The sequence below is a fragment of the Hypanus sabinus genome, chromosome 10, assembly GCF_030144855.1.
Source record: "Hypanus sabinus isolate sHypSab1 chromosome 10, sHypSab1.hap1, whole genome shotgun sequence".
Lineage (NCBI taxonomy): Eukaryota > Metazoa > Chordata > Chondrichthyes > Myliobatiformes > Dasyatidae > Hypanus > Hypanus sabinus.
The window spans coordinates 76,118,178-76,132,824 of record NC_082715.1 but is presented as its reverse complement, the minus strand read 5'-3'; the positions used below and the strand labels follow the sequence as shown (position 1 = coordinate 76,132,824).

At 40.9% G+C, this 14,647-nt stretch overlaps 1 protein-coding gene across 5 annotated transcripts in view; it reads right to left on the bottom strand.

Annotated features, from left to right (window-relative positions):
• The window catches only part of fzd3a (frizzled class receptor 3a), a 90,623-nt gene that overhangs the window by 17,807 nt on the left and 58,169 nt on the right, over nucleotides 1–14,647 (bottom strand). For all 5 annotated transcript variants that reach the window (XM_059982117.1, XM_059982116.1, XM_059982118.1 and 2 more), the window contains 3 exons: nucleotides 10,787–10,983; nucleotides 8,300–9,317; nucleotides 1,559–1,707 (listed from right to left, as the gene is read on the bottom strand). In XM_059982117.1, the coding sequence (XP_059838100.1) occupies nucleotides 1,559–1,707; nucleotides 8,300–9,317; nucleotides 10,787–10,983 (1,364 nt within the window). The remainder of the gene's footprint in view (nucleotides 1–1,558; nucleotides 1,708–8,299; nucleotides 9,318–10,786; nucleotides 10,984–14,647) is intronic.

Below are 14,647 nucleotides of genomic sequence, written 5' to 3'. Positions count from 1 at the left end.
TCTATTACTTGTACATTCATCTGCTTATCCAAGTGCCTCTTCAATGCCTCAGTCGTATTTGCCTCCACCACCACAAAACCGTTGAAAGCTAAAATATTTCACAGCATATGTTTGTTCACCGGTATCTTAATGGCTCTAGAACAGAAAATACTGGAAGTTTCCAAGCGCATCTGACCTGATTCCTGGATTGATTTAACAGGCCCTGGAGTTGTTTCAGCCCAGCTCTAGTAGCCCTATGGATTAATTTTGGGTGAGCTCACTGCACGGATGAGAAGGGCCGAGATGGCCTGTTTCCATGCCATATTTGTAATTGTTATATAGTATGTGAATGTCAAATCTAAAAACCCTTTCAGCAACTCAAATGATTGAGTGAGGCTCCATTTCTATTATTAGCTGCTCCAGCAATAGTGGAAGATTCAGAAATTGATTTACAAAGCATTAATCACATTTAATTGAACGTCTTACATTCCTAATCAAGGATAACCAAAGTGATGCTGTGATAACAACCAAACCTAGCTGTGATGCTGACTTACAGCTCCAGCAACCCAGAATTAATCCTGGCTCATCATGTTGTGTGGATTTCCTCCAGTTTCTTCAACATCCCAAACAAATGTGGGTTGGTAGTTTAACTGACCGCTCTAATTTGTCTGAAGTATATGATGATGATAGAACTGATCAGAAAGTGTGAATAATTACAGGGGAAATTAGAAACTAGATTTGCCTCTGAAATGATGGACTATGGGCCAAATGGTCTTATTCATTGTCATAAAGAATATGGCAAGGAGCATTTAAAAAAAAACTAGGTATTGGTAGTATCTACAAGTGTACAAAATGATAAGAGGCATAGATTGAATGGATACCCAGTGACTTTATCACATAGCTGAAAAGACTAATACAAGGGGCAATTTTTCAGGTGATTGGAGGAAAGTATGGGGAAATGTCAGAGGCAAGTTATTTTCACAGAGAGTGGTGGATGTGTGGAATGCACTGCTCGGGTTGGTGGTAGAGGTGGATACATTAGAACATTTTAAGAGACTCTCGGATAGGCTCATGGATGATGGAAAAATAGAGGGCTATAAGGGAGGGAAAAATGAGTGTAGGTAAAAGATTGGCACAATATCATGGGTCAAAGGGCCTGTGTTGTGCTGTACTGCTTTAAGTTCCATCTTAATTAATTCTTTTATCCATGTCAAGAGTTTCTGGTTTTGAATCCCACTTGAACAGAAATGCAAGCATCTATAGAAATCTTCTGTAAAACCGAGGAAACTCTGCACTGACAATAGTGATATTTCCAGAGTCTTTAAGGGGCTGCTGTAGGTAGATGCAGCACTCACAAGCAAAAATGGTGCTCAAACTGTAACTGGAACAAGGGTGAGACTTGGTCAGCTATGAATGTGGAGCTGCTTTCTGCCAAATAAAGAATAAAATACCAATTTACCTAGCACCATACCAGTTGTTGTTTTTTTTTGTTTTTTTTACACACACACACACACCTTGTTTCAGATGTTGCCATTTTTTGTTTGATAAAAAGGTTGACAAATGACAGGTTCAAACTCACTCTTTCTTCTTGCGCCCATGGAAGAAGCTAGCCCATTCAAAACAGGTTTTCTTGCTGCCAACCCAGAACACGGATGGGATGCCAACCACCAGAGCCATCAGGTACTTCATCAGGAAGAGTATAAGATCAGGACGGCTCACTTGTGTCACCTTGAGAGAGTTAACAACTTAGCAAGATGTTTTCCTTTTCTCAGCCACAACACACAATACAAAACCAGGGAAGTGATGCTAGAACAGCATAGAGCACCGAATAAAGCTTTGGTCACATTACTAGGGAGGATGCAGAAGAAACAACTTGCCAGAATTTAAGTATTTTAGATATGAAGAAACACTACTTAGGCTGTAGCTCTTCATACTAGGGTTGAATGGAGGCCTGAAATGATAAGCATAAAATTATAAGGGGCCTGGGTAGATAAACAGCAAAGATTGATTCATGTTATCAAAGTATTTAAAACCACAGGCATAGATACAAAATAACTGGTAGGACCTGGCGAGTTGAGAACTTTTTCATACAATCAGTCCAAGACTCATGCTACTCTTATCCAGGGGGCAAGGCAAGAGAGTGGGACTGATTGTATAGTGGTAGAGATAAATTATTCCTCATATATATATATGTAAGTACTTGAATGTTTGCTTGGAGATCTATAATTGCACAACTTTGGACCTAGAAATGGAATGTGGGGATAGATCAGGTAGCTTTATTTTGGTAAGGACCTGAGCTAAATGGACTTTTATTCTGTCATAGTTTTTCTGACTTCTTGATATATGGAACAGTGAAACAGAAGTACTGAAAGCAGTTGTGCTGTTGCATGATAGAATTGCACAAACAATGAAAAGTGCTATTAGCTGCAGCCGATTACGGCTTGAGGATTTTCCTCATTTCCTCTTCCTCATAGTGGAATTACTAATACAAAATTTGCTGTAGTATGTTATCAAATCAGTGCCACCTCATGAACACTCAGGAGTTTAAGGAGCCAGTGGGCACCCTGCAGTTTACAAGAGAGAAAGTGCTGTCAGATACATCAGTACTACAGTGGAGCACAGGTGTGCAATGCTTAATGTCCATTCGGACAACGTCCCATCGCATATACAACCGTAGTCCCAATCAGAGAACGTGACATAGCGGACGTAACCAATCTCATGTATCGCTCGTCTCTTGAGTGTAGTAGTGTTAACTCTGTTTAATTTTCTTTTGAAAATATTACCGTAAAGTGCATCATGGCTTCCAAACGCAGCAAAACCACTCCTAGTGATAGCAGCAGCAAGAGGCAAAGGAAAAGTATTGATTTGGAAGTGAAACAAAAGGTTATTAAACAATATGAAGGTGGAAAACTAGTGAATGCTATTGCTTGGGATTTAGGCATGTCGCACTCAACAATCACGACAATCCTGGAAAACAAAGAAAAAATTCTCGAAGCTGTTAAAGGATCGGCTTCAGTGAAGACAACAAGGCTCATGAAAATGTGAGAGGGACTTATATCGGATATGGAGAAATTGCTATTGACATGGATTGAGGACCAAACACAAAAGAGAATCCCTCTCAGCACGTTGACAGTCGCTGCTAAGGCACAGAGCTTGTTCGAAATGCTTAAAAAAAAGCAGGACCAGACAATGATATCGAGTTTAGTGCTAGCTTTGGGTATACAGTTTTAGTGTAAGTTTTTGGCTATTTAGTCAATACAGGTACACTACAGTACTCCATAAAGGTTTGCTAAGTATATAATATGGTGTTCGCATAATGTCCAAATTACATAACATCCGACTTCACAGAACGTATTGTGTACGTTAAGTGACACATACCTGTATAGGGAATTACAGAGCATGAGAAGAAGAGCTGGCCAATGTTAATTGGAAGGGGACATAGCAGGGATAATGGTAGGACAACAATGGCTGAAGATGCTGGGGGCAATTCAGAAAATGCAGGATAAATTCATTCCAAAGATGAAGAAGAATTCTAACGGGAGGATGAGTCCACTAGGGGATCAGTTATTCTGGATTGGGTGTTATGCAATGAACTGGAGTTGATTAATGAGAGCTGAGAGTAAAAGATCCCTGAGGGGCAAGTGATCATATGATTGAATTCACCCTGAAATTTGAGAAGGAGAAGCTAAAGCCAAATTTATCAGTATTACTGAGGAGTAAAGGGAATTGCATAGGCACAAGAGGAGTTGGCCAGAATTGATTGGAAAAGAACACAGGCAGGGATGAGGGCAGAGCAGCAAAGTCTTGAATTTCTGAAAGCAATTCAGAAGGCATAGGATATATATATCCCAAAGAAGAAGTATTGAAAAAGGAAAGATGACACAACCATGGTTAACAAGAGAAGTCAAAGCCAACATAAAAACCAAAGAGGACATATAATAGAACAAAAATAATGGGAAGAGAATTAGGGGAAAGTTTTTAAAAGTGTAAAAGAGAAATGAGAGTGGATATCGGACCAATGGAAAATGATGCTAGAGAGTGAGTAATGTTGGACAAGGAATTGGCAGACAAACTGAGTAAGTATTTTGCATCAGTCTTCACTGTGGAAGTCACTAGCAGTATAGTGGAAGTTCCAGGTTTCAAGATCATGAAATGTGTGGTTACCATTAGTAGGGAGAAAGTTCTTAGGAAACTGAAAGGTCTGAAGGCAGAGAAGTCACCTGAATCAGAAGGTGTACACCACAGGGATTTGAAAGAGATGGCTGAAGAGATTGAGGAAGCATTTGTAATGATCTTTCAAGAATCACTAGATTCTGGAATGGTTCCAGAAGACTGGAAAACTGCAAATGTCACTCTACTTGCCAAGAAGGGAGAGGCAGAAGAAAGGAAATTATAGGCCAGTTAGTCTGACCTCAGAGGTTGGGAAGATGTGGTTTTAAGGTACTTAGTGGCACGTGATAAAATAGGCTGTAGTCAACATGGTTTCCTCAAGGGAGAATGTTGCCTGACAAATCTGTTAGAATCCTTTGAAGAAATAACAAGCAGGATAGACAAAGGAGAACCAGTTGAAGTTGTGTACTCAGAAGGTCTTTGACAAGGTACCACATGAGGCTGCTTAACAAGCTATGAGCCTATGGTATTAACAGGAAATATTCTAGCACAGATAAAGCAGTAGCTGATTGGCAGGAGGCAAAAAATGTGAATATAGGGAGCCTTTTCTGGTTGGCTACTGGTGACAGGGGTTTGTGTTGGGACCAATTTTTTTTTACATTATATGTCAGTGGATTTGGATGATGGAATTGATGGCTTTGTTGCGAAGTTTGCAGACGATACTAAGACAGGTAGAGGGGCAGGCAGTTTTGGGGAAGTAGATTGGCTACAGAAGGACTTAGGCAAATTTGCAGAATGGGCAAAGAAATGACAGATGGAATACAGTGCTGGGAAGTGCGTGGCTATGCACTTTGGTGGAAATGAACAGTTTAACTATTTTCGAAATGGAGAGAAAATACAAAAAGCTGAGGTGCAAAGGGACCTAGGAGTCCTTGTGCAGGATTCCCTAAAGGTTAATTTGCAGGTTGAATCTGGGCTGAGGAAGGCAAATGGGATGTTAACATTCATTTACAGAAGACTAGAAAATAAAAGCACCGGTGAGCAGTTTGGGCCCCTTATCTTAGAAAGGATGTGCTGAAACTGGAGAGTTCAAAGGAGGCTTACTAAAATGATACCAGGATTAAACAGCTTGTCACTTGAAAAGTGCTTGATAGCTCTGTACCTGGCTTCACTGGAATTTAGAAGAATGAGTGGTGACCTAATTGAAACTTATCGAATGGTGAAAGGCATTGATAGTGGATGACGAAAGAATGTGTCCTATGATGGGAACATCTAAGATCAGAGGACACAGCCTCAAAATAGAGAGGCATTCTTTTAGAATGGAGATGGGGAGGAATTTCTTTAGTCAGAGTGGTGAACCTGTGGAATTAGTTGCCACAGGCAGTCTCAGGTATATTTAAAGTAGAGGTTGATGGATTCTTGATTGGTCAGGGCATGAAGGGATACGGGCAGAAGGCAAGATATTGGGACTGAGAGGAAAATTGGATCAGACATGATGAAATGACAGAGCAGACTTGACAGACCAAATGGCCTAATTCTGCTTCTGCACCTTATGGTCAAAATAGCAAAAAAATAGTGGATGATGCAAGAGTGGTAAATGGACTGCTGGAAAATGATGTTGGAGTAAAGGAAAGCAAAGAAATGGCAGACATATCTAATAAGTATTTTGCATTAGTCTTCACTTGGAAGACACTAGCAGTATGCCAGAAATTTGAGCATATCAGGGAGCTGAAGTGAGTGTAATTGCTATTACTAAGAAAGTGGTACTTGGGAAGTTAAAATGTCTGAAGGTAGATAAATCACTTGGTCCAGATGGACTACACCCCAGGGCCCTGAAAGAGGTAGCTGAAGAAATTCTGGAGATATTAGTAATGATCTTTTAATAATCATTAGATTCTGAAATAGTTCTAGAGGACTGGAAAACTGCAAATGTCACTCCACCGAGGGAGGCAGAAGAAGGGAAACTATAGGCCAGTTAGCCTGATTTCAGTGGTTGGGAAGATTTGGGAATTCATTAAGGATGAGGCTTCAGGGTACTTAGAGGCACATGATAAAGTAGGCCAAAGTCATCAGGGTTTCCTTAAGGGAGGATCTTGCCTGACAAATCTATTGGAATTCTTTGAGGAAGTAACAGGCAGGACAGACAAAGGAGAGTCAATAGGTGTTGTTTACTTGGATTTTCAGAAGGCTGTTCACAAGGTGCCGCAAATATAAGGCACAGCCAAGAAGGGCCAAAAGGCCTGTTTCTGTGCTGTAATGTTCTATGTTGCTGATTAAGAGCCCATGGTATTACAGGAAAGATACTAGCGTGGATAGAAGATTGGCTAACTGGCAGGAGCTGAAGAGGGGGAATAAAGGGGGCCTGTTCTGGTTGGCTGCCAGTGGTGAATGGTGTTCCACAGGGATCGGTGTTAGGATTGCTTATTTTCACGTTACATATGTCAACAATTTGGATAACTGAATTGATGGATTTGTCTCCAAGTTCGCAGATGATACGAAGATAGGTGAAGGGTCAGGTAGTGTTGAGGAAACGGTGTCTGCACAAGGACTTGGACAGATTGGGAGAATTGGCAAAGTGGCAGATGGAATATAGTGCTGTGAAGTGTATGGACATGCACTTTAGCAGAAGGAATAAAGTTGTAGACTATTTTCTAAACAGGAAGAAAATTCAAAAATCAGAGGTGCATTTGGGAGTCCATATGCAGGATTCCCAAAAGGTTAACTTGCAGATTGAGTTGGTGGTAAGGAAGGCAAATGCAATGTTAGCATTCATTTTGAGAAGACTGCAGTCTGCAATATAAGAGCAAGTATGTGATGCTGAGGCTTTATAAGGCATTGGTTAGATGGTACTTGGAGTATAGTGAACTGCTTTGGGTCCCTTATCTAAGAAAAGATGTACTGGCATTGGAAAGGGTCCAGAGGAGGTTTACTACAATAATTCAGGGAGTGAATGAGTTACCATATGAGGGTGTTTGAATGCTCTGGGCCTGTTTAGAAGAATGAGGAGAGGATCTCACTGAAACCTATCAAATATTGAAAGGACGAGATAGAATGGATGTAGAGATGGTGCTTCCTATAGTGGGTGAGTCTAGAACCAGATGGCATAGCCTCAGAATAGAGGGATATCCATTTAGAACAGAGATGAGGAGGAATTTCTTTTGCAAGAGAGTAGCAAATCTGTGGTTTTCATTGTCACAGATGGATGTGGAGGCCAAGTGACTGAGTATTTCTAAAGCAGAGGCTGATAGGTTCTTGATTAGTCAGGGCATTAAAGGTTACAGGAAGCAGGCAGGACAATGGGGTTGAGAGGGATAATAAATCAGCCATGACACAATGGCGATGCTCCAAGTTACATTTTTGGATCCTGGGAGGAAACCAGAGCATCTGGGGAAAACCCATGGATTCCAATGGAAGGACATGCAAAGACTCTTTGCAGAACAGTGCTGGAAATGAACTCTGAAATGCTCTGAGTTGTAACAGTGTCACTCCAACTGCTATACTATCATGGCGCCAATTTCTGCCATTTCCGACTATCCAGGTATTAAAATAATCGTTATTAGTCATGTCTGCCTTGGCAAGTTGTTCATTCTATCTACAACTCCTACCAAGTCACCAATTTTCTATTCTACTTTCTTTTGGGATTTGTGGACATGCATTCCAAAAGGCTGTTTCTCTGCACTTCTTAGGATCTTGCACTGCATCACATTTTCCCTTGCCCTTTTTGTCCTCCCCAATCTATGTCACCTTCCAAACAGTACAAAATGCTTGCTCAGAGAAACAGCATCCAACTACGATCAGAAGTAGTTCAAAAGTAGAGAAAGCCAAACGCACCAATAGTGATCATGCATTACCTCTCAGTTTTTCATTCTGTATTTGATTTGCAAATATTTTTGTTCACATATCTAGTCCAATGATACCCATGTATAGCCAAGAACTTTGCTCCTCACTATCAAGCATGTTACTAGCATTGGTACCATCAGAACGATATTTAAGAGATATAAATGACATAAACAAGAAATCTTACAAGGATCATATCACTCAAGTATGAACTCTGTGGAATATCAGTGCATACAACATGTTCAGTCACCAATATTCCTGCTGATTGTTCATCTTTGCTTTCTCCCATTCAGTCAATTTTTAATACAATGTGCCACCTTCCCTTTGATCCTTCAGACCAAACTGGCTTGGGAGACTTTGCAGAAGTGCATACCTGGTAAGGACAGGGAATGTGGTATTCACGACACCGCTCCTGAATCCACGTTGTCTCCCAAACAGCACGGAATGCTTGCTCATAAAAATAGCATCCAATCACAATAAGGAGTGGTACGAGGTAGAGAACGCTGAACACACCAATACGGATCATGAACTTCACCAACTTGTCCTGGTTCTCTTTCTCCAATGGGATTTCAATCCGCACGCGGTTCAGTGATATTATACCAGCGAGTAACAAGGAAACTCCCACCACCACATACAGGCACAACGGAGCCAGGACAAAATATCGTAGTGCATCAACGTTGTATAGTCCGACAAAGCACACACCACTGATGTTATCCCCTTCGATTTTGTTCATGGCAAGGAGGATGATGGTGAGTGTTCCTGGGATCCCCCAGGCACTTGCATGGAACAGCAGGGCTTTCTTCTCTATTGCCTCACTGCCCCATTTGGGAACAGCAGCTAAAAACCATGTTATGGTAAGGATGACCCACCACACAGAGCCGGCCATTGTGAAGAAGTACAGTACCATAAACAGTATAGTGCATGCCTTATTGTGGGAACCTTGTGTTACTGTCGATGCTTTGTAAACAGAAGGATCATTTCTGTTGCAGGCAACTGTGTCCTCAAGAAGAAAGCCAATAAAAAACACCAAGGAAACCATCATGTAACAGACTGCATAAAAGATTATTGGGCGTTCTGGATAGCGGAACCGTTTCACATCAATGAGGAACGTGAGGAAAGTAAACAGTGTGGCAGACAGGCAGACAATGGATATCACCCCAATGAAGTACCTGGCAAAGGATAGTTCTTCACGTCTAAAATACATATTAGGGCAAGGGGGTGAGCAATCTGTGACCCCAAGGAAGGAGTAGCCAAGCTCTGGATTGATTTTCAATTCCCTTGGGCACCAGAAGCCATAGTCTCTCTGAACAGCCATTGGGGCTTCCTCTGTGGGGTCACCATCCAAAACAGAGTCAACTTGCCGTGGATACCCTTCATCACAATCTGGAAACCTGTGAAGCATTAAAAACAAAATGCAAGACTTAATGTCCAATTTATGTGTGACATGCAATTCCCACTAAATACTTTGATTTCTGATTTTAAAAAATCCATTTGTAGGTATATTGACTAAAATTAATGTAATTGTATGTGGTTAGGAAGCTTGAGAACCCAAGGGTTACAAAAGAATTGGAGGCGATTTCCACCTCCATAGCTGTCAGTCTATTAGCATGACTTCCCAACTGATCATGGCTTTACGAACAGATGGGTCCATTGACTACAGGTCACACTAGGCTCAACTTCATACCCAACTGTCCTTAGTAAATGCAAGGCATCTTCCCCTCACTGTTGGGCTATGTTTTCTTCTCTCATTGTATCAGCATGTTTGGGAGTAAAGACCAATTCCCTAATCTGCCAATTTTTGGAACACAGGCAATAACCTTTGCATCAAACTTGGAGGATGAGCAAGACAGGCAGAAGGCAAGTGCAACCAGATTTGGCCTCATGCGTCACAAAATAATTTGGCAATGGAACTTTGTTTACTTCATGTCTTTTGTAGCTAGGTTGTTACAAATAGTCCAGAATAACATGATCACAAAACAACCAGAAAAATGGTAATTCTGCTTCCATCCAGTTTACTAGCAAGATGTATGGTGTTTTATTTCCCTCATCATTGTAATTCAGTTCAAAAAATCCTATTCAATGCCCTATTCCAAGAAAATTTGTGGAATAAGAGTTTCTGCCCTTTTCATCAATTCTCATCAATTGCGTGGTCTTAACCTAGTGCAGATCAGCACATGTATGAAAGTTAAATTTGCAAACTGAAAATTAACTACTGAGAAAAGCAGTTTCTATCATTGAAAACAAAATTCAGCAATTCTCCTGGGTACAGAACTAATGGAAAGATGAAACTGTCAATTCTTTGAGGGACACTGTTACACTCAATGTGGAAGCAGTGGTGCATGTGGCATTTATCTCTTGGAATAGTTCTCTCCTGCCTATATCAGACTTTAAAGCCACATATTCCCCAAAGACAAAATTGACACAGTGAACCTTTATGTATTAAAACACACCAAGACCCAAATGGCCATAAAATAAAATCCACAGGTCGGATGCTAGTAAGCCTGTAATGATAGTTTTAAAAGTACGCATTTTCCCATTATGCAAATATCAAGAAAACAAGGTCAGTGCATCTGACAGCATCTGAAATAAAAGGTACAAATCTCAAATGAATTAGATTATTGCTAAACAAACTAATATGTTCAAAACCTGAAGTGAACAGAAACCACTGTAAAAACCCATGTGGCAGGCAAAAAAGAAAAAAACAAACTGGCAAAAGTTTTGGGTCAGGGTCTTTTATTTAGTCATACATTTCATCTTTCCATCATAAATTTTCAGATCTGTTGGAAAAACTCCAACATTTTCTATCACATTTCTGTTGCTTTCTTTTTATTTTGGTTCAGGAGGATTAAAGTTTGCTTACTTTTCACACTCCATCTCTTCAGGCCACGTGACACCAAACATTTCCATTAGTTTATGACACTCCACATATGCCCGTTGACACAGCTTACGGCATGGCAAAGTAACACGCCCATATTCAGTGCAAATTGGAGCATACATTGCACAGAGGAATGGCTGAAGGTCTTGGGAACATTCCAAGTTTACAAGAGGGTGGAATGGCTGAAAGAGGAAAAGAATTACAGCATATATAATTTTATTTTTGCAGAATTCAATGCACACCATACAAGGTTTAAAGACAACCAGATCATCATTTTTACCATATGACTTGTGTATTATGTGTGCATTTATTTATTTTAGAGATAAAACACAAAACAGTCCCCTCCAGCCCAATGAGCCATACAACCCAGTAATCCACCTATTTAACCCTAGCCTAATCAGAAGACAATCTATAATGACAAATTAACCTACTAACCGGTACATCTTTGGACTGTGGGAGGAAACTGGAGCATTCTGCACTGTGCATCATGGTCCAGAGGAATGTTGTTTCGTTTGGCAGTATACATATGTACAATAAACAGAACTTAAACTTGATCTAACAGATTCTCAATTCAAGATCTTTGACTGGAAAACTACTCCAGGTCATTCAACAATAACTCTTTTTCACTTAATAATCAGTTATACATTACTTCAAATGTATAACAGATTTAAACTATTTTACATTGAATTCCACACCCCCTCCCCCATATCCAATTCATCTACAACTAGGGACAATTAACCTTTCAAACCACACGTTTACATGATTAAAGGAGGAAGTCATGGAGGGATTGTCTACTGAGTCTCTGTGGGTGGAAGTTAGGAACAGGAAGGGGTCAATAACTCTACTGGGTGTTTTTTTTTTAAAAAATGGACCACCCAAGTAGTAACAGGGACATCAAGGAGCAGATAGGGAGACAGATTCTGAAAAGATGCAATAATCACAAGGGTATTGTGGTGGGAGATTTTAAACTTCCTTAATATTGATTGGTATCTCCCTAGTGCAAGAGGTTTAGATGGGGTGGAGTTTGTTAAGTGTGTTCTGGAAGGTATCCTGACACAGTATGTAGATAAGCCTAACAAGAAGAGGAGCAGTGCTTGATCAGGTATTGGGAAATGAACTTGGTGAGGTGTCAAGTCTCTCAGTAGGAGAGCATTGGTCACCAGTGTGTGCCCCAGGAATCCGTTCTGGGATCCCTACTCTTCCGTGAATTTTATAAATGACCTGGATGAGGAACTGGAGGGATGGGTTAGTAAATTTGCTGATGGCATAAAGCTTGGAGGTATTATGGATAGTGTGGAGGGCTATCAGAGGTTACATCAGGACATTGATAGGATGCAAAACTGGGCTGAGAAGTGGCAGATGGTGTTCAACCCAGATAAGTGTGAGGTGGGTATATGGATTTCAGATAAGTGTGAGGTAGTGTATATGGATTTCAGAAACCCCATGCAAGGCTTACTGAGCAAGTAAGGAGGCATGGGATCCAGATCCAGATAAGTGTGAGGTAGTGTATATGGATTTCAGGTACCCCATGCAAGGCTTACTGAGAAAGTAAGGAGGCATGGGATCCGGAGGGACCTTGCATTGTGGATCCAGAATTGGCTTGCTTACAGAAGGCAAAGAGTGGTTGTAGACAAGTGTGGAGGGCTGTCAGAGGTTACAACAGGACATCAATAGGATGCAAAACTGGGCTGAGAAGTGGCAGATGGTGTTCAACCCAGATAAGTGTGAGGTGGGTCACTTTGGTAGGTCAAATATAATGACAGAATATAGTATTAATGGTAAGACTCAGCAGCTGACTGTGTGGTTAAGAAGGCATATGGTCCATTGGCCTTCATCAACTGTGGGATTGAGTTCAAAAGCCGAGAGGTAATGTTACATCTGTATCGGACCCTGGTCAGACCCCACTTGGAGTACTGCACTCAGTTCTGGTCACCTCACTACAGGAAGGTTGTGGAAACTATAGAAAGGGTGCAGAGGAGATTTACAAGGATGTTGCCTGGATTGGGGAGCATGCCTTATGAGAATAGTTTGAGTGAGCTTGGCCTTTTCTTCTTGGAAAGGATGAGAGGTGACCTGATAGAGGTGTAAAGATGATGAGAGGCACTGATTGTGTGGATAGTCGAAGGCTTTTCCCCAGGGCTGACATGGCTAACACGAGAGGGCACAGTTTAAGGTGCTTGGAAGTCGTAACAGAGGGGATGTCAGAGGTAAGGTTTTTAAAAAAAAACGCAGAGAGTGATGAGTGCATGGAATGGGCTGCTGGCGACTGTGGTGGAGGCAGATACAATAGGGTCTTTTAAGAGACTCTTGGATAGGTATATGGAGCTTAGAAAATAGAAAAATAGAGGGCGATGGCTAACCCTAAGTAATGTCTAAAGTAAGTACATGTTCAGCACAACATTGTGTGCCTAAGTGCTGTATTGTGCTGAAGGTTTTCTATGTTTCTATTAAAGATTGTTTAATGTCATTTTCAGTACGTGACTGTCAACACTGCACAAAAACTCAACAAGAACACCATAATTATAAAACACAATACATATAATGAACTGATATAGCTTATATTGATAGATTGGTTGTATGTTCTTAAAGTGATGCTACGCACAGGGGTGTCTGTACACAAGGTGACTGTGACAGGAAATGATAAAGTAGTGGTGGTGGGTATGAGGTGGTGTGGGTTAGTGAGTGAGGTGCTGATCAACCTTATTGCTTGGGAAAAGTAACTGTTTTTAAGTTTTGTGGTCCTGGCGTGGATGCTACATACAGTTGCAAGAAAGTTTGTGAACCTTTTGCAATTACTGGTTTTTCTGCATTAATTACTCATAAAATATGATCCGACCTTCATCTAAGTCACAATAATAGACAACCACAATCTGCCAAAGCTAATAACACACCAACAATTGTACTTCTCATCAATACTAAGTACACCATTTAAACAATCGCAGTCCAGGTTCAGAGAAGGATGTAAATCTCTGGAGTAATGCCTTCGACAAAAGCCATTTGGAGTCAGGTGTTCCAATCAATGAGATGAGATTGGAGAACTGGGTTGCAGAGGTGCCCTGTCCAATACAAAACACACACTGTCAGACTACTGACAGAGCTTGCTCTTCTCAAGATCTGTTTATGTGCATCATGCCTTGATCAAAACAACTCTCAGAGGACCTTAGAAGAAGAATTGTAGAGATGCATGAAGCTGGAAAAGGCTACAAAAGAATTTCTAAATACCCGAGTTAGTCAGTCCACCAGAAAAATTGTCTACAAATGGAGGAAATTCAGTACTGTTGCTAGTCTCACTCAGAGTGGGCATACTGCAAAGATCACACCAGAAGCATGACGGCAATGCTGAAGGAGGTGAAAAAGAACCCAAGGGTATCAGCAGAAGAATTTCAGAAATCTCTAGTACTTGCTAAAGTCTCTGTTCATCTGTCCACGATAGGAAATACACTGAACAAGAATGGTATTCATGGAAAGACACCATGGAGGAAACCACTGCTCTCGAAATGAAAATTGTTGCATGTCTGAAGTTTGCAAAGGACTACCTAGATACCTCTACAATACCTCTGTGACAACGTTCTGTGGACAGATGAGACAAAAGTTGAACTCTTTGGCAGAAATGCACACTGCTATGTTGGGAGGAAAAAGCACTGCACACCAGAACTTCATCCCAATTGTGAAGCATAGTGGAAGGAGCATTATGGTTTGTAATTGCTTTGTTGCCTCACCACCTGGACAGCTGACAATCATTGAGAGAACAATGAATTCAAAATTGCAACAAGACATTTTGCAGCAAATTGTCAGGGTAGCAGTCCGTCACGTGAAGCTTCATAGAAGTTGGTTCATCAACAAGAC